This window comes from Lathamus discolor, chromosome 8, assembly GCF_037157495.1.
Source record: "Lathamus discolor isolate bLatDis1 chromosome 8, bLatDis1.hap1, whole genome shotgun sequence".
NCBI lineage: Eukaryota > Metazoa > Chordata > Aves > Psittaciformes > Psittacidae > Lathamus > Lathamus discolor.
Window position 1 is genome coordinate 19,555,995 of NC_088891.1, and position 25,116 is coordinate 19,581,110.

The window sequence follows — 25,116 nt, forward strand, 5'->3', positions numbered from 1 at the left end:
TTTGATTCTGAGTGTAATAAAACTAGTTTATTTACACAGTAACATGAATGCCACAGAGTACACAGCAAAGTACCACAGCAAACCAGAGTGTAACTGCCCCTGATCACAAAGGAAGGCTTGAAGTTTATATACTTATATAAAAATGTGTAAATATCGATATGAAGCACCAGATAAAAGCAATGCAACCAGGAATTCCAAATACAAATTACCCACAAGAATGGAGTTGAAATGAAAAAAAAACCCAAACCCAAACAAATCCCTTACCGAAGGGATTCAAGAAATCCCATTTAGAAAAGTCCATCGCTTTTTGAATCCCAAATCGAAAAATAAGTTTTCCCCTTTGATTAAAAACAAGCACAATATTCTTCAATGCTCAGCATAATCAAGTGTTCAAAGAAAAAAACCCAAGAATTTCAACTGCAAAACCTTCTAATACCAACAAGCCAAATGACAAAGAAACAGAAGTTTCGAGTCATTTTGGAAGAGGTGTTATTGATGAAATGACCATATTCAAATTTACACACTCTTAAATATATATTATATATACAATATATAATATATATATTTTCAAGCAAAAGGGGCAAAGATGACTTTTGGGATACAAAAATTCATATACATACATATATATATTAAAACATGCCCACACGCACAAATATATATATATATGTATATATATGAAGAAATATTTCCTCCATATAAAAAAAGTTCCAACCTCTCCTAAATCCCTGAAATCTTCCCCTTGGATTAATGGAAAAAAAAAATAATCTTTATAGTCTGAAGTACAAACCAAATTTCAAATTCTGTCGAGTGGCAAAATGCTTATGTACAGGGAAGTGGAGTATTTCATTTCTCACTGGCACCTCTGCCTGATCTGAAAGCATTCTGTGGTTTCCAGCTAAACGCTGAGTGGAGCACCAGTGCAAGGAGACTTACAGGAAAGCAGTTGAGTTACATTCTACACCTATTCAAAATCTCCGTCCCTCTAATACTGCACCCAGGTGAATAATACAAGCCATACAAATATCTACTAGAAATCCTCTGCCACAGAGCAGTGGGAAAGACTCGCTCGTCCTGTTGGAGCTGAGGGTGCCCTAAAGAAAGTTCTCCCCAGTATTTCTTTTGAAGAGTATTTTTGCTCTATTCCTCCCTTGAAGTGTTTGGCATCCAGATGATTGTTTACAGAATATTTCCACAGGTGTATTTTTATAGAGGCATTTGAAATTCTATTCTGCACTCCTTTGATGTTATCTTACTGCGTAACTACAGCATCACCACATCTCTCTCTGCAGGGACTGAAGGGAGCTGATTGTGCTCTAGGCTCTATAGGAGTTTTACCAGAATCGGCACTACCTCTGCAAAATCAGAGTAAAATAGATGGCCCAGTCATGCAGGGAGTAATGGTCATGTGCTGCTTCTCCAGAGAAACAGCTTAATTCCTATCTGGGAAAAGGGGGAAAGTGCATTAAAAGGTCTGATTCAGTTTCCATTGTATCCCTCGGAAAAGTTAGAATTGATTTAAATAAATCCAGGTCTATTTAATTTATATTTACACACCAATTCAATTGCTATCGCAAAGAAAAGAATTAATTTTGGTGGGGCACGCCAGCGCAAGGACTGAGAAACACACATTTTGTTTCAGCAGCAAATACTATGTGTAGATGCTAAAGTTAAGGGCCTACAGCGTGAAGCTGCTGAATAAATTCTCCCAGTAGCTAAACCCTACCACACGTGATTTATTTAAAGAATATGTTTTTTCTCTCTACCATGTGGGAATTCCCCTGTGTTAACATGTCAAAATGATCCATTCACACCTTGTAGGTGCTGCCGGGGCGCGTGCAGCAATAAAGATTTAAGGTGGAACATTCCTGTAATTGCTACATGCATTCTTGTCTGTGGGCCAGCAACATATCCTAGCTTGAGTTATTGATTTCATCATGTCTGGGTATTGAAGGGAAATTTGGCTTCTGTATGTGGACATTCCAGACACTCCAGAATAAAATTCTGCATTTCCTCACTCCTGAAAATTCGTAGAGAAGTTTTTACTAGTAGATTCTCTTTATATTCACCTGGTTGTGCATGTTGACTGGATCAGATCTGCCGTGCGAAAGCTAATTAGTGAAAAAATTCCTATTTAAGAAATACAAACCAAAACCATTTTCCATAACATATTAGGAGCAGTTTTGTAGAATTCCTGTTTTAACAGAGGCTTGCGTTTCATACCACAGAGTATGGAATGAAGCACGTCCACTACCTATAGCAGAAGTAGCACATCTTACCTTCACAGCTTCTTCCAGACTAATCAGATTCCTCATCCCCTAGAAGCTGAGCTCTCTGCAGTAGATTGTCAAAGCAATAGGCTTCTTTTGATGCTGTGGTCAGTCTGGACCAATCGACTTTGTTATCCACTACTATTCTCCCTGTGCAGATCCCAAATTTGAAAGCCCAGGATTTTGTTAGTTCAGGTTTATGCTGTACTACAAATAACCTAAAGGAACTAATTCACAGACACTCCAAAGCAAATCTCACTGAACAGATCAACTCCGTGTCGTACAAAGTACAGCATTTAATTGCGTGGAAGTCTTTTGCATCGTAATGTGGGCAGTATTATTTCTAGGGCTATTATGAAAAGAATAAGATTTCCACCAGCTGACCAGCTACATTTGAGTTTCTTGACAAGGCACTAAACATTGTGAATCCAATCACTGTGCTCTCTCTGTAACATTAGAGAGGGTTTTAATGGCTCTAATAGGATCGGAAACCACTCATCGTAATTCTTCAAATAAGCATTTGATTTTCCCAGAAATTAGTTTCCACTGGAAAAATCTTTAGAGTTCATGTTAAAAATATTTGAATGACAGCTTTTATTAATAGAAAAATATATATTTACAGTCAATACTGTTATCTTAGATTTGCAGCTCTTCCTATTTCTTGAGCTCAACTGAAAGTGCGACATTGCTAAAAACAAATAATTCAAGATCTGTGCACATATTCAAGTAAGTTGTAACATGCACAGCCGGGGGTTTGTTCCTGCCATGTACAGGATCCCAGTTACAAACAGAGCGGGTTTTTTTCCTTTTGCTTAGCAATTATGCTGTAGCATTCTTAGGATGTGTCTACAATCAGTTTAATGCATACATTCTTCTATGCTTATGTGGCACTATGTGTTGCCAGGATGGAGAACCACCACAAATACAGTTACAATCATCAGTTATGGGCGTATCTGCAAAGTCAGACTCAAGCTCGCCAAGGAATAGCTCAGGCCAGATTGTGTTTGACTACTTTGACCGTTCCTTCTTTCTGAAAGAAAAAAACCACACAACATTACAAATTGCTAAAGTTTACCCAGTGCTGCACAAGAAAGAGATTGGTAGTGAACATCTATCCATGCTTGATTATACTGCAGAGCTAAAATGAGTACTGGTTCATCACAGAAAGATACAAACTGAAATTAGATAGCTAGAGATACAAAGGCTTCGGACCAGCTGCGTTAAATACGGATGGCTGTAAAACATTCAAAACTCAGCTTTGCATGTGCATGTTGACACGAAAGTGACACTGAGAACACGTGTCCAGGAACACAGAAACACCTACCGGCTTCAAGGAATCAGCCCACTGCAATGGCAAGTGGTCCAGGAATTGCTCGTACGGCCTGTATGAGTTAGGTGAGAAGTTATGTGCACACACACTACGAAACAAACACAAAACCAGACCACAGAGAACAAGAAGCCCTACTCGCAGCTCAACACGTTGCGACTAATAGCTAGTAGATAGTACGCAAGTGACTTGTCATGCTCAGTGTATTTAAACTATGAGAGCGTTGCCCTCCTGTGTCCAGATAAAGCAGGGCTGCATTGAACATGTGTGTGATTCTTTGTAAAGGTTCTTCTACAAGCTGCTCAGCAGTAGCGTAGAAACTTTCTTTCCCAACGTAGTGGAAGTACCTCAACTACATACATTGCACTCGGGCACTGTCTTCTTTTTCTGCATCAATGCCACCATCCTGACCTTTTTGCCAAAAAGAGAAAGAAAAAATATATATATCACATTAAAATATATTATCCTTATCCTTGCCTGATCCTTCACTGATACAGGTGAATCAAACAACAGAATAATCATCAGAAGTTTAAACAGAAAAAATCTTCAGAAAGGTCACAAAGACAGTCTATACTACAGCACAATCGATGTAGGCTTCCACACACTATTCAGCTTAGCTCTGAGAGATGCCAGAGAAGAATAATAGAGACATTCCAACCCCTCCAGATGTACGGTGTGGATCCAGAGCTAGTTTTGCTGACTTTAAGCCTGCAGGACTGTTTGTTCAGTTTCCATGTATCTGGTCCAAGCATGCATATGCTGTATAAAGTGGCTATTTGTTTCAAGGCTGAAGTGAATTGATTCCTCACAGTTTTAACAGTTAAAATGAAACATCAATCCATAAAAAGAACACATGGATATCTGTGCATTTATGTGCCAGGAAAAGTAAATGAAGGGGCTGCAGATCTAGCATCAGGTAAAGGCTGGTGTGTAAAGTGAACACTGTAATGTACAGCTTTAAAAAAATACATACAAGAATTGCACATAGATCCATAGGAGCGAAGCACAGGCTCATAACTAGGGCTGTCTGCTTTCCATCGCCCTGGTCAGAATATTGGGTATCACTTTTTCCCCTGCATCCAGATCAGTTCTTCCGAGCGCTTCAGGAAGCAATTCAGAGCCTAGCAAGACTGAGCAAAGCTACTGTCTGTACAGCTGCGGAGGTTCCAGAGGAAATGGCCACGGGGTCAGGGAAGGAAGGAAGAAGGAAGGAAGTCAGCAGTGGCCTCTCAAAGTGAAAAGCTCCTTCAGGGCGAGTTTTTAAAAACGCTGTCTCTGATCCCAGTTCCTGCTCTAGTCCAAAACTCCGCAATGCTCTTTGTGCTATCCTAACAACATTCCATTTTATAGCAATCTTAGAAAACACTAGTTACAACAGACAAGAGATAAGCAGCCAAACACTGCTGTGGGGAAAGTGGATCACGATACTGTTAGTTGTGGCTGCCAAACTTAACAGCTCCCTCAATAATTAAACAAGTGTTTTTGCCCCCTTGTTTTTACCCTTCAGAGAACTGTGTCTGCAGTAAAAGTGTCTCCATGTGGCCTGTTAGCTACACACAGACAAGCTCTAAACATTTCTATCCCCTGCCAACATACCAGCAGAGCCAATTTCAGTCCCACTTTGCAATATGGCACAAGTGACAAGAGCAGACCAAAATAAAACAGAAGAGGTGGCTGTTATTTTTATCCCAGATTCATAGCAGTGATTGTCAGAGAAGGTTATGTACGTCCTATCCATTTCAAGTCAGGCTTTAGTGCCTTTTGCGATGGAAGGGGAATTTCAATTGCCAACCATGTGTTGTATTGTTCTTGTATAAACATGGTTATAGCTATAGTACATCAACAGTCCAGGCTTGTGAATGTCATGTAGGAAATGGGATAGACAAAGTGTGCATAGTCTGCTTTTTAATGCAGAGGTCTTAAGCTAAGGGTAATGGTCTGATTAAGGCAGTGTTGTTGAAATCGGGGCTCCGTGATTAGAAAGGAGATGGGTAGGCAGCGAGTCAGAGCAGGAGGGAGGAGGTCTGAGCACAGATGCTTACTGCCCACTGAGACTTGCTGCAGTCAGCAGGGGAGCCAGAGCTGGGGAGGGAAAAAAGGAGTAAAGTATAAGAGAAAGATCAGAATCTGTTTGGTTGAGACCAAAGGAAAGAGGATTCACCCACATGGCAGGGGACTGACCAAGCTGAGGGCAAATTTTGCATGGTATGTGGCATGGAAGCAAATGAGTGTTTTGTGGCATGGTGGATCACTCATCTCACAACTAATCCATCTCTGCTTATGGTCATTGCTATTCAATGCTACATACAGAAATGACAGAAGCTAACCAGCAGAGGAGGGCAATTTGCTTACTGCAGTAGTAGAAATAGTGGTATCAAAGTTTGCTCTCCTTTTCAGCCAGATATTAATCAAGTTACATACTGTCTGGTCCAAATGCAGTCATGTACATATAATCAATCCCTAACAGGCCTGGCAAAAAAGGTAAAGTTTCTGTCATACTGGGTACAGGATGAAATTTCTCCACTTAGAACCTATTTGCTCAGAGTTGCTGGCTTTGATATCTAGGCTATTTCTTAACACTCATATGAAGTGTGAGCCCTAGGGCAAGCTGGAGGGAGGGCTGGGGTGGAGGTGGGAGGTGCTTCATGAAAAGCAACAGGCTCTACAAACTAGTGCTGCTGCATGATTCTCACAATGCGGTGAAGTGAGTCTGTAGTGGCAAAAGCCAGGTATTGACAACAGAGCCAGTCTTCCAGAATAACTCCACAGTCCCTGTCCAAGGACTTTTCTGCAAACTTGATCATCAGCAGCGTCCTTTTGATATCCAGCCAGTTCTGAAGCACAGCATCTCTCCGTGAGGGGTTGGAAGATGTACTTAGAGCGTGGAACAAGTCCTCACGTGGACCCCAAAGCAAACACTGAAGGATTCCCTTTGCTTCTGATATCAGGATCCTCTCCGAAGGGTTGGGATTCAGCAGGCAGCTGGCAAGTTGTTGAAGCCCTTGAGAGTAGAGGGAACGGCAAGGAATCCTGGGGAGGTCAGCACGAGTATACTCCTTCTCTTTCAGCTCTGGATTCTCATCAAAGGGGTTGGGTAAGTGCAGCATTTCGTAGATGAGGATGCCAGTCTGGAACTCATCACACTTTTTGTACTGTGTTGCAGTGATGATTTCTGGAGCAAGGCGGGACTGATCCCGCAGGACTTCAGGATCCACCATATGACTCTTCTGCTTGGCCTGGGAGAAATTACTCACTATTAATCTGGCTGGGCAAGCAGTGCTGGGGCTGGGTTCCATGGACTCGGAGCTCAGAGGGCTGCCGCCTGGTCTGGAATGAACAAGCAGCAGATTCTCTAAGCGCAGATCACAGTGTGTGATATGATAGGGTTTCAGGTGCTCCAGGCCCAAGCACAGCTGCAGAAGGAGCAGGCAGACCTGCCGCTCATATAAATCTGGGCTCTTTGCGTGGCGGGGCGCAGATTCTCGCACAAAGTCGGCCACTGTTAAGTATGGGACCTCCCGCGTGATGACCACAACGCGGCTGCGTGGCTTGCTGATGGTCCCCTGGTTGCTCGAGCTGTCTTTCTGTGAAGCCTCTGGACTGGTGGGAGTGTCTCTGTTCTTCTGCTCAGGCTCTTTCTCCTCTTCCTCCTGCTCTTCTTCTTCCACCTCTGGTGCATCAGCATCCTCCCACGGAAGGAGACGAACTGGCACTTCAGCGAGGAAATGGCCACAGTCCTGCTGGATGTTAAAGTTGATAGCCAGGCTCTGCCGGATAGACAGGCTGTGATAATACTGCTGGGATTCCTTAGCTTTGCTCTTACAAATCTGGGGGAAGAAAACAGAACAGACATAACACTTACATTTGTAAATTATATATCTATCTATACATTTAATAGGTACTTCGCTGATGGGTATTCACAGGGTCACCCTAAACACAAACATTGAAAAAGCTCTTTCCTGAACTGACCATGGCAGCCTATCTTAAGGCACATAAACACTTCCATTGGATAGTGAGCAAGTGCACATCAACACATACAGACAGATCTCCCTGTGCAAATATTATTCACTGGAAAACACAGTTCAGGCAGGTTGCACTCCCAGTCAGAATAGCAGCTGACACATGGCAAATGCAGTGACGCTTACTTTACAGTTACTATTTATCCATATCATTCTATTTTGTGTTCTTCTCTCAACTTGGTGTGAAGCTTGAACAAGGTAACAATAATCAATGGCAATAGGAGATACAAACAAACATGCATAGAATATCTGAGGGTATGATCAAACAATTGCAGGACTCAGCACAGCATAACAAGTTACGACCTGGGAGCTGAGCTAAGTGACTGGATGCATGCTCCTTGCCCACTGTAACTGGAAACTGCAATCTATCAGCTGCAGCTGTGTCAGGCTAACACATCATGTCTGCAGTGAAGGGTGTATGTGTGCATGGCAGAGGCTGTTGGCAAGCGGACTTGCTCTGTCTGAGATGAGGAATGGAAACTCAGTAGAACATGGTACCTGAACTGCATTGATCCTAAGTATATGTTTTTATTTTGCCATATAGAGCTGTATTTAATTCTGTCCAGCAATATCTTGTTGATATGTAAATTATCACCATAATAATTATCCTCAGTAATTGTTGGCACTGCCATAACAACTGGCTGCTCCAACCCCCTGACAACAGTCACTGAACAACCTCTATTAGGGCCTCTGTTTTAAGGCACTTACTGATTAACAGCCTTACAAAGCCTCAGGTGTGATGCGTGCCAACCTTAGTTCTACCGGCTTCAGGGAGCTCATTTCAAGTGTGTAAAGCTGAGTGTATGTCGTAAGCTTTACAAGGTTAGAGCCCAAGCATTCAGTTGGTATAATGCTCCAACTGCAAAGCTCAAAGGAAGAGAAAATAGGAATACATCTCACTAAAACCCAAAACTTTCATCTTTTATATGCTTATGGGGTTAATATAGTTTAATGGGAGATCGAGCCTTCTGCTTATTGATGAGAAAAGTGCATTGGCAAATAATCATAGGAAAGTAGACACAAGTAGTATTTGACTGTCCTCCTGTCTTTGATACTGTGCATTTAGACTTCCCTGTATTTTATGTGCACAGTGGCTTAAACTGACTGTTTATAACTGCCATGCAGAAACGCATGTGAAAAATGCATTTTCTAGTCCATTTTATTTGAGTGAGGAAAGTCATAATTCTGTGGAAATGCTGAGAATTGCCCTGTTTGGACAGTGGCTCTTGCCAACTCATAGTTGCGAATACATTTTATCCTGTTAGAGGTGAAGTCAGTTCCTGATGGAAAGTTCCCCCCCTCCCTTCTCTCAAGGGTTACAAAAGTTTAAACAAATACAGTAAAAAGACAGCATTAACCTTTGAATTATACAAAGAAAATGCCAGCTGATTGTGTCTGGGAGACACAGATTTATCACATACTTAATACTGCACAGAAGGCAGGAGTAGAAAAATGTTATATAGACCCTACCAGCATGTATCAAATCGGAGTGGGAGAACAGCTATTAAGGAAAATGGAATAATTTAGTCTTCCATGCCCTGCAAGTCCACGGCCTTTTTCCTGTACAGCCAACCATGGGGATAATAAATTCCAACTGCAGAAAAAGTTCAGGGTGTTGTAATCCAGCCTTTAGTTTTAGAAGTACTTAAGTGACCTAATCCAAAAGAGAAACCCATTCTGAAAGAGTTTTAAGGTCAAGCTTACTTGGTGGTAAGAAAAGTGCAAACAAGCATTTACCCTTAGCTTTTGTACTACATTGTAATCTATTAAGAATATATAATCCACAGAGCATTTGTTCTTAAAAGAACTAATACTTCTCAGTTTGGTGAATACAAGGCCTTTTTTAAAGCGTATGAAAAGGATTTCTCCTTGCCGAAAGAAAAAGAAAAGGAATCAACAGTTATTCCTAGTTTCTAATTTCAGTCCTAGGCAGCCTATTTTTCCTACTTAAGAAAAGGGCTCGCAAATGGTACAGAAGCAGCTCTCACATGCTCTGTGGAGGTGCTGATGCTTCCTTCTGATTTGCAAATGACTGACATGCACCTCTGCACCAAAAGGTGTTCAGCTATTAGGGCAAAGTACACTGCCTTTGCACTCACTCCCTTTTCCTCTGAGCCAGCAGAACTGCCCTGATCTGTATGGTGCCAGCTGGTTCATTCCTAAGGAATGCTTTTCCAGCCTACTAAAAACACCCCAAAAGTGAGTTGTCCTCTGTCTTCTCCTTGGTCTTCCTTCCTGCTATTCAATCCTAAGCCTATTTTACAAATTGAACTGATGGCCCTTCTGCTAGCTGGTATATTAAAAAAATATCAATTCCTATCTTTTAACATTACACCTTCACACTTGGGAAATGTAATTTTCCCCCTCTTCGTTGCCGCCTTTTCCCTCATTCCAGCCCTCAGTCCTCCTGTCTTTATTTCTAACTCTCTTCTTGTTGCTCTTTTCTGGGTTCTCCCCATTTATTACGTCTTCCTGAAGAGTGGTACCCTATAATGAATACAGTGTTCCAGTGAAGACCTCTCCAGCATCAAGCAGAACAGGACTTTGTTTGTAATGATCCCAGAGTGAACAAGTCACAATATTAACTCCACTGTTAGTGTGGTCCATGAAAACCTTCAGAGCAGCGTCCATTCTCAAGTCTGAATCCACGGCACAAGCTTTCCCCAAAGTCTCTTTTAGGAGTTTCAGACTCCTCTCTTTATACCAGCAAAACAGAAATGAAAGGCAGGGAAGTATATGGGCACATGAACATGCATGCACTATCTACAAAGTCAAGAGAGCTAAGATCTGATTAGGGAGGTATTTTCTGCTTCTTGCTTTTGGTTTATGAACACCATGAAGTGAGAACTGGAAGAGGCAGCTGGGTTATTTAAGGCTGATTAAATTGCTGACCATAGAAACAAACACTAAAATCTGTACACTAAATGCTTTGTACTTGACAAGGGGAATGGAAAGCTGGGCTGCCTACAATGGAAAGCTGGGCTGTCTACAATGGAAAGCTGGGCTGCCTACAATGGAAAGCTGGGCTGTCTACAATGGAAAGCTGGGCTGTCTACAAGCTGCACTCCAGAACTGGAGCATGACAACAAAGGTTCACCTGTCTGAATTCAGAAAACACTTTCTACAAGACAAACCTACAATAAACTAACATTCCTGTAAGCATCTGGCTTCTCTTCAGACTTCTGCTGTGAAATGCAGCTGCTTGAGTCCAGGTGACTCCTGGGGCTTTAGCTTGGACAGCTCGCATTCTTTATTTACCAGTATCTCGCTGGAATGAGGAACTGAAAGCAGTGGAGGCAGACCAAGTTTTCTTACTGATCTGTTCAAAGAAAGCTTATAGGATGTAAAGACAATTTACTGACAAACTTCGTGTACTATTTATCATTTTCTGAGTTGCAGATGCTACTCAGAACTCTATTTTATATTCCCATTTTGCAGTAGAGTGCTGAATGTTAGTGTTTAATACTGTTAATGGGTAATAATGCTCCTCCTAGCATTTTGTATTGGCATAACTCTGTATTCCAACTTGTATTGGAATAACATTTTCAAAATGGTTAGAATCAGTAATGCAACCAAAGTCTAGATTTACATTTGAAAAGATTTAGGGAGCAGTGTTTTAGACTGCTTGTGATGCACTGCTAAAGGAGTGGATACAGAGCTTTTCTGTTTGTGACAGTTAATGCTGTGCCGAAACTGTGAGTAAATACATGGCCCAGTTTTCTTTGCATGATTTTCAAAGCTTTTGTCTGTTCCAGTTAACTACTCTAAAAACCCATGGAAAACCCATTGCCTTTTACATACCTCGCATGTTGAATTCTTATTTTTTTGGGCATGGGAAAAGAAAAAAGGTGAAAATACCTGGACTGAAACACCAACAGAAAGTAGGATCAATCCCTCATTTACCATTTGCTTTAATGAAATACAATCAGCTGAGCTATGAAGATAAGGTATGTGATAGTAGCTGAAAGGAAGGTGTTGATAAGGGCTTGGCAAACCTCATTTCGAAAGCTGATAAAGAGCTGGTTGTTCAAAAGGTGAAGCAATGTTGGTAAAAAGCCCTTCCACATGATGCAAGAAAACAATGAGAAAAAAGCAGAGATCCAAGTAGGAAGGAATGGAAACTTTCCACCTTCCTTTGCACTGGAATGCACTGTCACCACGTGTCTTTACTTCAGTGCATCCATACGAACTAAACTTCAGTCACATTTCTAGGGGTGGGAGCCAGTTTCCGTATATCCCACTATTTCCATTTCCTCCTCTCTGCCCCCATCCCTAAGAAGCAAGATTTTAATGGTTCAGAGCTTCTAAAAACTGTTCTGCTTTAGCTTTTCTTTTTATGAGGCCAGTAGCCTACTGTGCCATCAGCTGACTTCCACTTTACCAGCAGGGAATCTCATTTCCACTCTGTCCTATGCGTTTTCCAGGGCGTCAGTGAACTTAGAGCACGATGAATATTGTGGGAAATGAATTTACAAATGCTGAAAATGAGAAACACAGAAGATCACAAAGACTGCACCATCTGTGCTGCTGCGCTGTACTGCGCAGAGGGACCACTGCAAATGAAATTCTGTGCAGAATGAAAGCTTGCTAATCCCAAATTGATAGCTTGTTCTTGGCACAACCTTGCTTTCCAAGGAGGCCAGTTTGATCTCTGATTGACCTCATTTTCTTGATCTGGCCTTGGAACAGAGCTTTGACTTTTTAATGATGTGCCAAAATACAGGGTTCTACGCTGCTGGGACTGAACTCGGGACGGGCTGAAAGATGAATGTCCAGAGCTTTATCTTCATCCGAAGCACGAAGTTCTGGGATGACCTTTAGCAACACTTCTGCAAGAAGCTCCACTAGGAAACTGAATTACCAAAACCCCACCTTAGCACACTGTGACAAACCAAACAGAACTGGAAAACTGTCAGCTGCAACAAGGAAACTGCCAGCCGTATTCAGCCCAATAACTGTCTACTTCTGCATTGCTCTGGTTTATGCTTGCAACAGGAACCTTAGCAGAAAGCCTAAGGTTTTACTGCTACAAGAACTGATGCTGCTGCCCTGTATCAGTCAAAGCAATAAATTTAACTGCTCCTTTTGAGCTGTTTGCACCTTTGCAGTTCCTGTTATCCTGCCTGAACTGCATTGCAACATGTGCCTGTGGCCAGAACACACAAGGTGCAGGCCATAGCCACGCTGGATTTGATGGTTGTATTGTTCCATGTGGACTCTGAATCATGATTCCTGTGTGTCTGCCTATGATATCATACACTAATTTCCTTGCGAGTTTAACACTGAAAGTGGCAGCAGTTTACACCAGTGACAGTAATTACCTTGTCTGTTACTCATTCTGAGTAATCTTTTTCCCCAATAAAAAAGATGTGTCATATCACTGCCTTATTCAATCTCTATACAGATACTAAGAATTAAAGTAATCCAGGCCAGTCTGTACAAAACCTTGTGTTCTCTGCTGCTTTCACTTTAAGGTAACCTTTATGCTACATATTTGGAATTACTGATAAGACTGTGGTTTCAGATGAATGTTTACCCATATTGCCCCAGATCTATCTTAGTGGTACTGCACTTAGTGAAGGAAAAATACTTCAGGGACTAGAATTTTATGGAAACCTTTCCTGTAGGGGAACTTCTGGTTTTTCCATTTGGAAAAGGCGTTTCATGACTTATTTACTGGTTTTACTCATGTTTCAGTCAAAATAATTTCCACATGACTTCCTGCACCATTTTTGGCACAGGATGTTTACTGGCATGATGATGATGATGATTAGGTGAGAGTGAAGCAAAACGCATAACAGTGCTTTGAAACAACACACCCCTTCGAACAATGTTTGACAGAACAAGTTGTGCCCTTCACCAAGTTTATCAGAGCATCTTTGGTGATGCCACCAAACTATAGAGGTGCACTGGCACATGCCATCTGCACAAAAGGTTCATTCTGCTTCATTTAGTTCAGCAGTAGTCAAAGAGCGAAAGCTTAATTTTTAACAGCGCTTTTGTAATTCTACTTTTGGGGATACAATCTGAAAATGTGATTTGTGTTTCTTATGTATTAAGACTTAACACTCTTTGGGGTGAGTCTCTTGTTTTCTACAAAAATTCAGAATTCAGAAATTCCGTTGTCACATTTTTTGGTCACATTTTTTCCTCAAATCTAATATTAAAATCACAGAACTTAAGAAGTGTCTGACTTGTTGCTCGGGTAGTTCTATAGAACTCAAAAGAGCTACAGAAATTTACACTGTGTGGCTCCATATACACTTTCAAAGTGTATTTCTAAGACTTGATAAAAACCAACAGGAAGACTACATTTTGGATTCAATAGGCTGGTAATTTTAATCTCACTGGTTTTGCCATATTTTTTTGGGGGATGAGGGATTAAAAAAGGCAGGAACACATACCTTATTTGTTGGAGATATTCTATTACATAATTTGACTCAGAAAATACCCACGATGATCAGACTCGTGTGTCTGTTAAAGCTAAATTCCCAAATCTCTGTGTAATGTCATAGCAATCTGTTGTCATGTGGCTTTGTACAAAGCTGCTCCTGGACTGATGACTTAGAAGTCAAAGATCAGCTTGGGGCAAATGTTAAGACGAGGCTGTATCTTCATACATCACATTGAGCAATAGGGAGGGGATTTTCAAGAGTAGCTTCCTCTCATTGTAACAGCACAACAGCTCATGGTGACCTCCAGCTCAAGGATATTTTGTGGATCCTTCATTCACTCTCAAGGCCATCACACCTGTATTACCCTGCAGTGAATTTTGTTAGTCTGAGAACTGCTTTTAAGACATCTGAATGAGGAGCTATTAAAAAAGCACATATTTGACCATGCTAGATTGCTGTTCTTCCTTGAACAGTAGATAAGGAAACAACTATAGGACTTGTCTATCAGGGAATACTTTAAGGGCACATCCATACTGTGCAAAGAGGAATCACATTAGTGATAACCCAGACCTGACTATACAGAAAAATACCACCTGGGTCCTAGCAGCAACCACTTTTGCATTTGTCTACTGAAACCAAAAACCTCCAGACTGAGTAATGCCAGACTGCTGATTCTGCAACCAGAGCAGATTGCCAGATATATTCATGGTCTGGTTCCGACCCGTCTTGTACCACTGGATGTGGCATCCACAAGACACCCATATTTCATTGCACATCTTATAAAAAAGAGCTCCTTGATGATTAAAGAAATACCAGTGGTTATGCCAACAAATCTGCTTTAGGAAGATGCCTTTTCAAGTCTCCGAAGAACGTATCAGTTGTACCAATCTTACCCTTTCTTTTTTATCTTTCCTGTAAACGATGATGCAGGAGTGATAACATTTTGTTCCTGTAAAGCACCACCCTTCTGAGAATGTCAACATTCTCTATAAGCAATAATCAATTGGGCCACACACACCTATCTATGCTGGGTAATAAATGTTTTATCTCAAGTTTCAACAAGGAGGCAAACATTCAATGATTTACTCAAGGTCACACAGGAAGCCTGACAGGGCCGAGTCTCAGCTGTCTTTTTTACAATCACCCTACCAGATAAGCATTGCGAACTGTAGAGATACAGCTCTCCAAACGAACAACCTATATAAAAGACCATAAAGTAAACAACATCTAGTGAGACAACGCCAACTATTCATTAAGAGATAAGAAGTAAATCTAGTAAATCTTATTTCTGTTGCATGTTAGCTGAAGACTAAACCAGACCCAAATCAATTGAATAGTAAAAGGCCACAAAACACTGACACATTCCACTTTTTTTAGTATAGCTTATAAGAAAACACTGATGGCTTGAGGGAGCTTCTGGAAGGCTGGTGATTAACACTGATAAAAATATAAGGCCTATGGGAGCATAAAGATATATGAGCCTAGCCTGAACATTTAGAATTACATGGCTCTGAAAACTGAGAACTTTGAAATCTTTCCTAAGAGAGATGTTTTAGTATGGTCTGCACGCAGATGAACCAAAGGATTGTGCATTGCAAGTCTCCAAAAAGCTGCTGACACGCGTTAAAATAATACAGCTTTTTCTTCAGCATTTAATTAAACACTGATCACGGTAAAGACTGAGTTGTGTTGATTTTGGTTTAGTGATTTTGGAGCTGCAATAAAAACAGATGAAACTTAAACAGCAGATACCAATGCGACCCAGGCTCCTTGTGAGAAGGAAGGGCCTGTGTCCTGGGAATCTTACTTTTCATACAGTGCTGCTGCAAGAACCATGCACTTATAGGGCTTATCGCTACTGGATGTGTTGCAGGTTATTCTGTCACTGATGTGGAGGGTTACCGTTTTTCAAGCCCCTCTTACCTTGACTGCATAATTGTTGAGAGGATCTTTTGCGTAAGAAGCTGGGTAGTAAACTGCATCACCTGCCTCGCAGCACGGCTTGTCACTGGTCAGCCTGAAATCCGACCAGCTGTCCACCCCGAACCGCAGCTGGTCCTTCTGTCCGGCCATGAACAAGTCTTCACATTTAAGCGCCAGCTTCTTCAGCGAATCAGCGTGAAGGCTTCGGATCTTACCGACCACCTCCTCCCGGTTCTCAATTCCTCGATAAAGTGCTTGTCTCTGCGGCTTCTGGACTCCTTTGCCCTGCTTCGTGTGAGAGATGCGCCTCCCTGTTAGAGACTCCATGCTATTGGAACACCGGTCCTTAATACTGATAGTGGTTAGGCTGGAAACACTGTTAGTTGCTGAGGTGGTTGCTCTTAGCTTTTCTGTAGGCCTGTCCAAGGAATCTCCTGACTCGTTGTCCAGTATCTTGAGCTCCAGGCTGACAGAAGAGCAGGCGCTGCTTGCTTCCCAGTTGGTGTCAATATCGTAGGTGGGATTGGCCACAATGCACAGGTTGTTCTCCAGAGCCTGCTTCTGGAGATCTCTGGGAGTCGGCTCTGTGTTAGCTCTCAAAATGGTTTTCTTTGGCAGTGGAGGTGGCGTTGGCTGTAAGATGTTCATTGTCTCCTGGTCTACTAGTCCTCCAAAGGCAATGGCATCATCCAAAGCTCCCTTCGGCTGCCTCGGCTGTTTCGGAGGTATCATGGCTGCTCTGGATTGTCCTGTGTAATAAGAAGATAATAGTAATAGAAGATTAAAGTACTGTGCATCTGCTGCTCATATTTGTGCTCTACAAAGAATTTCAGGGCAGAAAAAAATTAAAATGTGCTAGACACCCCAAATATTGGAAGAAAACCTAAATCTATACCTGAAAAGATGAACTCATGAGAGATCAAAATGACCAAATCACATATATATATATATATAGTCACATACAGTCAGTCTTTAATTTGACCATGGCCTATATATTCAAATCAGCTTCAGTGCCAGCAGTGCTGGTATTTTACATCCCATAGGATTAATGACCAAAAGTGTAAGCAAAACCCAAACATCCATTTTGGCACTCGGGCAAAATTCCAGTGTCAGTAATTACAGCCAGCCCCCTGTAATTCCTTCTCCAGTCAATCAGGTGTAATATTCCTCCTTACTTCCTATTCAGATGTGCTAAAACTATGGGTGGATGCTGCTGAGTGGCTCTGTGTACTATTTCTTTGAGATTCCAAATGGCAGGTCCAGGCACAAGAGCATGGGATTTGCACTGACAGACTGATCGTGTGCTTCTAGGGAAGATAAACTTCCAGTCACGTGTTCTGGATGGCTTTTAGAGAGGACAATTATGTTTTATAACTGCCAGAGTCCTTGGAAATGAAGAATAAATAAATTACTATAATATAATAGCGAATAAACCCCACTAAACAGACAATACAAATGCCCAACTGGCTGCTCTGGGACAATTAAGCACTTGTTATTCATATAAAAATGAGATTTTTCCACTCTTAATGATCAACCACTACTTTCAGAGAAATTATTCTCTAAGTTTTCTGCTGCTCCTGTGAGGTTCACTGACTATTGTGGTAAAGTAGGAAGCCACTTCTTACAGTTCCAACACAGCAGCCATGAAATGGGTGCTCTGCATAACTGCAGCTGAGCATCTTTCTAATAAGAGAGCAGCAAGTAGAAAGACACTGTGGCTATGTGACTCTTCATAATACCTGCTGAATCACAGAATCATTTAGGCTGGAAATGACCTTTAAGATCATGGACTCCAACTGTTAACCCAGCAATGCCAAGTCCACCAAGTCTTCGTAAAGAAAGGACTGAACTGGAATGCTGAACCTAACTGGGGGGATCTCAGATTCAGACTGGAATTACATCACTTTGGTCCATAATTAATAGTAAATGACTTTGCTGTCCATGACGAGAAAACCCAACAGCTTCCTTTCCACTGGAAGATAGGTTGTTACAGCTTTTACGAATACTATAGAATTTAAGATCCTCTTGACCAGGATGCACAAAAACGTGGAACACTGGGTTAGAACGCTGAAAAGGACTTCCTAGATTCAGGAGATCAGGGAGGGCTGTGTTGTTATATGTATCCACAAACAGAATAGCAGTGACTCTTGAACTCTTAACATTCAATCTCTTTTCAATCATTCTACAAGAGATGGCATCACAAAGGGAAGCTGTATCTCTATGTTTTGTTTAAGCTCAAGAAACCCTCAGAAGAGCCTCATGGATTTTGTGCTATGCATGGATATTGTGAGAAACCTGCACATGATAGCAGGGTTGGAACGAGATTTTCTTTAAGGTCCCTTCCAAGCCATTCTAAAGTGGCTTGAAAAAAATTTAGCAGTCAGGGGACCCTCTACTGCTCCTTCCTGATCTTGCTATTGCAGGGAGCATGCTCTAAGAGCAGCTCCTCCTCTCACCATTTGAGATGCTGCAGCATCTACCACTGGGGCCAACTGAGCAGTGCAGGAACTCTTACCACAAAGTTAGTTTCTACAGAGTGGCACGATTCAGAGTCAAAAGCAGAATTGATGTCTGCATGCCAAACACACGCCATCAGATGCCACAGGCTTCTGCTTAATCCTGAGACAAATTCACTCACACTTCAACTTTCTTGCTCGTCCAAACACGTGTTGTCTTCCACAATTGCTCTTACAAAATCTGTGACCTATGTACTTGTACCCCTGGCAATACTCTGTGTTAAAGATCCCGTGCCCATTTTCTCATTCTTACCCTCTTCCCCACTATGCTAAAATAGCTGCTTCTTATTTCAGGAGGCAGTTTCCCAATACATGTTGCTTCTGTGACTTGCTCATCCAAGGACTGCACAGATGCTACAGGGAAACGGCAAGATGCACATCTGCAGCAATAGCAGCACAAGCTCTCTCCAAGAAAGGTAGGATTTACAGCAGTTTCTTCTTGATTCCCTTATTTTCCATCTGCTTTAATGGCTCTGTCCTCCAAAAGCCTTTCATACAGCAAGGGGTGTTGCAATTGCACCCACTGACTTTTGTGTAGCTGTTAGAACTGTGACATCAAAACTGAAGGTGGTTTTCATAACCAGAAGTTGTCTTTGCAGATGTCTGGTGGGGGTGGCAGGATCCAGAGAACTGCATGTGCAAGTCATTATGTAGTTACTTGTCCAAGTATTTTCAGCTGAGGAAAACGAGTTTGTAAAACATGTCATGTTCCAGTATCGTTTCTCCCCACAAGAACTAATTTTCCATATTGTAATCTATCCATCTGTAGTATGTGTTTGAAAAGCTTCATATGTGAACTGGTTTTATGCTCAGTTCTTAATGCTGTACATTTCTTTCACGCCCAATGGCCTATTCTTTCCAGCTCAGCTTTCCCTAAGCATGGCATGATGCTGCATGTTCCGCATTTGAAATTCATTGTCTAGCAAAAAGAAATGGTTGCCTTAAATTTTGTCCCTGCCGAAGGCACAAGAATGTTCTTTTGCACGCAGTTCCTGGCAGACCATTTGCTTCTTTCCTACTTGCTTGTCATCTCCTTCTCCCATTGCAATGCTTAAACCCCATCATTTCCATACCTACTGCACAGGCGCTCCAACGTTACAAGGTTCAGCCCGAGGTACACTTGGAAGGCAAATGAAAAGGTGGAACAGGCACACAGGCTACCACTTAGAGCCATTTAAAGTGGCTTCCGGACTGCTCAAAGACAGAACGAAAAAATGAACTCTGTCTATACGAGAGCATCTTTCTAGAGAGCTTTAAGTAATTCTACAGTTCAGCAACATCTATTACAGGCTCTCTCTATACTGTTTAGATACTGAAGTCTCCAGGTATCATGCAGAGCTCTGAAACTCCAACGCATTCAGATTTTATTTTCGGGGGTGACTGGTCTATCATCAGACTTTGCATCGCAACCTGTGTTAGTTCATGAACCTATTCAATCTGACACACTGGGCTCAGGTTTAATTCCCATTTATATTCCATGAGCATGTTTTTCTTAGAGTAATGGCATGATTATTGCTTAGATTTCTTGACAGTCCATCCATGGCTTTTGCTTAGACCAGATCAGCTGTATACATTGTCAGGAAGATTCAGAACTGTGAAGTAAAATGCTTCTTTAATTGGGAAGACAACTAATGGTGAATTAGGCAAGCCAAGGGGGTGACACACTGCATGCTTCCAGCCTGCCTTGATCAGAACTATTCCTGAGACATACATTGCTCTACAAAACATGATAGGCCAATACACCAATGACAGCAGGCTGCTGCTGTACTTTCCCCAAACTCATTTTACTCTTGACATGGTAATATATCCTACATTCCCCTTGATTCCTGAAAGTCGTTTTCTGATTATATGCCATTACCATCTCTCATCCAAGGACAACATCCCCTGTGGGAAGATGTGACTTAGAAAACAGAGCTGAAAACAATACTCTAGCATTCACAGTAGTCACTAAATGACTGCCATGATTACTAACTCTGTTCTCAATTTTAGTGATCATTATAGTACTATTTAATCCCTAATCCCCCAGTGCAAGGATTTAGAGGAATGAACAAGACGCAGAGGGCTAAAATGGCCAAAAGAACTCTCACCTCTGCCATTCTCAAACTTAACACATCACTTTGACAAAACCTCCTCATTTTACATTGCCAAGGACAACAAAAATGTAATAATAATGCATGTACAACATGGATAACCAATATTCCAAGGCCACACATAGGAAAACCCCAACTGAACTAAAATCAAAACTGTGGACTCTACAGTAGAGGCGAGTGAGAGAGGAATTCCAGGTGGCTTTTAGGTGTCTGCAGGAAACCCACTGCAAGTCAGGGCTGTGCTGATCACACAGCTGGATCTCGGAGCGGTCCAGCAGCATTTACTTTGGCAGCCTCTGCTGGCCTGTTCCTCCCTACAGCCAGGAATAGAGTCGGATGTCCCTGTAGATCTCATGTCAGTACATCGCCATTTTACCTTACAAAGTCCAGTTGTGAAAAGCTGATTAAAGTATTCACTAAGTAAAATCCACAGGTTGGCCACCTCCACTTTACAAATTCCCCCTCTCTACCCGTGTCCTAGTACTTCCCCTTTCCCCTTGTACTTGGATATTCATCGTCCTTTGCAATCTGCATTTTTATTGTAATACAGAGCCCGGGAAAGATTTCTCTGTATAAGCAGCAGATCAGTTATACTGATCCTTAATACCCTGACTGATAGAAATAACCAAACCATGAAAAAACCCACAAATGCGTGAAGTACCTTCCAACCACTGCAAAAGCTCCCAACACACTTCACAGCCCCAGTTCCAAGAAATGCATGTTTATCACTTCTAAGGATAACATATATAACAGAAAGGAGAGATATCACTTGTTAAGTAACATTCATGATGCACCTCCAGTTTCCTACCAATAATCTGAGATTCTGCACAGAACTACAGTGAGACAGACTGCAAGCACGAGATAAATGCAAACTTCAGATGCAACAGCTTGTCTGCCTTGGTGACTTGTCAGGTCTTGCTGCCTGCCCTCCATTACACCATGTTAAAGATATTACCTGTACTAATTATATAGTATACAAAATGCCTCAGACTGATACTGTAATCACTGTCTGTCACTGAACTGTCAGTTTTAGTCAGCAATGATTTCACTACCTTATTTATAGCCTGACTAAAGCACACTGCTCTTGTCTAACCTACTGACTGAGGCAATACTCCACGGCAGATGCTGTCGTTTGGGATGTTTTCCAGTGTCAGCAATCATAAACCCTAGAAACTTAGCCTTTTTTTTTTTTTTTTTCACCTTTTCTTTAGGTGTAAGGAAAAAAACAGCTGATAATAAAATAACCTATTCTTTTTTAAATGACAGAAATACTATCCCGAGTATACTGAGAATATCTTAATCTACTTGCAGTTGTTCCTACTTGCAAGTTCCATCAAGTTATTTCCTTAATAAATTCAAACAAAGACAGAAAACATTAGAGATTCGTCAAGGAAAGGATTTTCCTTCTCTTGTCTAAGCTCTTGGTAAGCTACGGGGCTTACCTGAATTAACTTCTGTTAGAATAAGGGCACACAGTACGAAAGAAACAGCCATGCCTGACCTTGCACATCTGAACGTTTGTTTCTGCATCTAGACTCCACTGGAGTTTTAAATGCGTTGGCTGTTGATACCAAAGGTATCCCTCATCACAGTTCTGCTCACCACATGGGCATCCATCCACACCATGATCAAGCCAGACTCTTGCTTCTAAGATAAGCTAAAAAGATTCAGCTTCTTCAATTAGTCCCTATAAAGGGCCTGCCACAATACAAGGCACTTGCAAAACTGTTCTTTAGAGCCTGTACAGCAGTTTTTTAACCATTCTTCTTAAACTCCTCTTGTTTACACACCCAGAACACACTGGGCTCTTTTATCCTATCATCATAGAGGGACCTCAGCTTTCCTGAAAGCCCCAACTCTTTTACCCCGTATCTGATTCCCAGAGAAGAATCCTCTACCTTTGTAATGCCTGCTTGCATTTTATGTTTTCTTTTTTAACTCCTGGATGTCCGATGTTACACGTTTGCTGAAATAACAAATACAGCCCACATTTTACACATAAGTTGGTCTCAAATTCTGCATCTGCAGTTTGTTTCCTGCCAAATAACTGCAGGCTCACTTGCAGGTTTTGCAGGCAGGACTGTAAACTGCTGATGGGACAACTCCTGTGGGAGCAGGAGAAGGCCAAAACCAGCTATATGTGAGGGCAATACCCAATACAAACCACTACCTGACTGCAGATGAAAGTTTACCAAAGCTTGCCGTAATTTCTGTTCATAAAATTTCATGTGATGTGTCACAACTGCAGATCAGACATTTATCAAGGTAACGACATAGTATTATCTGCTTTTCAATAAAACCCCCTTAGAATATGCATTATATCAGTATTTAGAAAGTGAATATTGTGCATTATATGCTGCAAATTGAAATGGGCACAATATATTTTCCAAACTACAGGCTGTAGGATGTAGCTATAAAAAAGGTAACTGTAAAAACAATTGCAGTTGAAGCAAGAGTCAAACGTGGTGTAAATTCTTCTATTACCCTTTCTTTCAGTTATGTAGATCTGTATTTGTCAATTCTACAAAATCTATGATTTTGCTGCTTGGTGATGTACGATGTGCTAACAAGTAGGAATTATTCTCTATTCCTACCTAGTAATCTCTTGATAGCTATCTGTATTAGTGAGGCTGCTTGAATAAACCAGAGGAAGGTTTGAACAGCAGCCAGAGAGCTCAGTGCCATTTAGGGTAGCAATGCTTTTAACAACAAGCAGCAGGCTTGCCAAGCCTAGAAGTTACTTTAACTCTTTCCAACCTAAAACTTACTTTGGTGACCCCAAATCTGAAAAGTCGACCAAGGATGAGGAGAAGATTTTGAATAGAATGCTGAGAGTCAAGTTTTATACAGTTCTACACAGAAAAAGCACTGCCCAAAACAAGGACAGATGGAAGTGATTTCGGTGAAGCATTTAGGTTGGAAGGGACTTCTTGAGCTGGTCAGGTCCAACCTTCTCTGCTCAGTCAGAGTCACAGCTGGAGCAGGGTGTCCAGGCCCATGTCCAGCTGGGTTTTGCATCTCTCCACAGAAGGAGACTCCACAACTTCCCTGGGCAACATGTTCCAGTGTTTAATGGTGTTTTATTGCCTTTCCCAGGAGTTGGCTACTCTCAGTTTGTGAGATGCCACGGGGAGGACAGGGATCTACCAACAAAAGCACGTCTAATTCTGTACGGTGAAGCAGCTGCCATCAGGTGTAACCTCTTGCTAAAACTGAGCTAAATTGAGTACAGATTGGAACAGAAGCTTCACACTAGCATTACTTTGGTTATGAAATACAAGTAATTGCTGGGCTGTATCAGCACTCTGGCTAAAAACCAGCAATCTCAGCATGAGGAATAAGTGATATTTCATACATTAAATGATATCTTAGCTTTACCCTTTTACATGTCAGTTTGGTTAAGCACAAATGCTGTAAATAGTTTTGGTGTGGCTAGATTTACTGACTGGATTCTGTTGTAACATAGCTATGTCCTAAATTCAGAAAATATACAGATACACATATATATGTATATCATATAGATATGAAAACAATTCATTGGATCTTTCAATAGTTCACCATACAAATATAAATACTGGTTTTCTTCCCTGAAGTTACAATCCCCTGCTGGAGGTTAACAGCATTCTTGGGCAGGATATTTTTCCTCTTTATGCTTTATAAACACCACCTAATGAATGTTTTAGTAGCAGAACACATTAATAAGTTGGCCACTAATTCACATTTCAGGAAAAAAAACGCAGCAATATCACTGAATGTCTAAGGAACGTATGCACCTGAAGCTTTGAAATGCAGTCCTTGATCCCTCAAACCTGTATGGACGTGCCAAACCCCCTGTTTGTGTGAGCCAGCTCAGTGCAGTCAGGTTACTCTTGTCCAAATGCTTAATAAGTTGTCCAGATGCTTAATACATAATACAGGGTTGGAGTATTACAGAAACACCTGTGTTCAGATGTTCTTGAACATAATACATGAGAGATTTTTGTCCTTTTAGAAAATATGGCTGTAAGTATTCCTGAATTCACAGTACTTCAAATCAAAGTGCTTTACAAAATGAGGCTGATAATATTGACAGTATATCTCAGGAGATGCTTATTTGTCTTGCTCACTTATTTCCCATAGAAGCCCTGCATACATGTATCTTCTTAATACGCGTCAGGAATTCAGCGGTAGTTGAATAGACCGTGCAGTACCTTCGGGACATTCATACCTTCAACTTTTCTGAAGGAGCAACAGTAAACTCTCGGACTGGGATGAGAAATGCTGCAGCAAACAGAAGATGGCTACAAATATTTTAGAAGTCACTGAAGCTCTAAAGTAAAGCATCCTAAAAGGCTCCCTGCTCTGTGTGTTAAACTCCTTTGATAAAAGCTCCTCCAAACAGATCAAACAATGTGTCTCTTAAAAGTATGTGAGATGTTTATCATTGAGAGCAATTAAAAGATACTTTTAAAATCACAGGAAAGAAAACCTTCGAGTGTGCGAATCGTCATTTTCTTGGTTGTGTATCTCAGAATGAGACAACAAAACTGTTTTCCATTAATATATAAATTAAGATTTAAATTTATTATCAATGCATATT

The 25,116-nt window shown here is 41.3% G+C and overlaps 1 protein-coding gene and 1 long non-coding RNA gene across 4 annotated transcripts in view; one reads left to right on the forward strand and one right to left on the reverse strand.

Moving 5' to 3' along the window:
- PEAK1 (pseudopodium enriched atypical kinase 1) overlaps positions 1 to 25,116 on the reverse strand; it is a 113,874-nt gene continuing 88,758 nt past the window's right edge. For all 3 annotated transcript variants that reach the window (XM_065688073.1, XM_065688071.1, XM_065688072.1), the window contains 2 exons: positions 15,932 to 16,680; positions 1 to 7,421 (listed from right to left, as the gene is read on the reverse strand). In XM_065688073.1, coding sequence (XP_065544145.1) covers positions 6,264 to 7,421; positions 15,932 to 16,680 — 1,907 coding nt within the window. In that variant the 3' untranslated portion in view covers positions 1 to 6,263. The remainder of the gene's footprint in view (positions 7,422 to 15,931; positions 16,681 to 25,116) is intronic.
- LOC136018640 (uncharacterized) lies at positions 6,241 to 25,004 on the forward strand. The gene is made up of 3 exons (XR_010614513.1): positions 6,241 to 6,688; positions 18,742 to 18,863; positions 24,657 to 25,004. It is a non-coding gene; the product is annotated as an uncharacterized LOC136018640 (long non-coding RNA).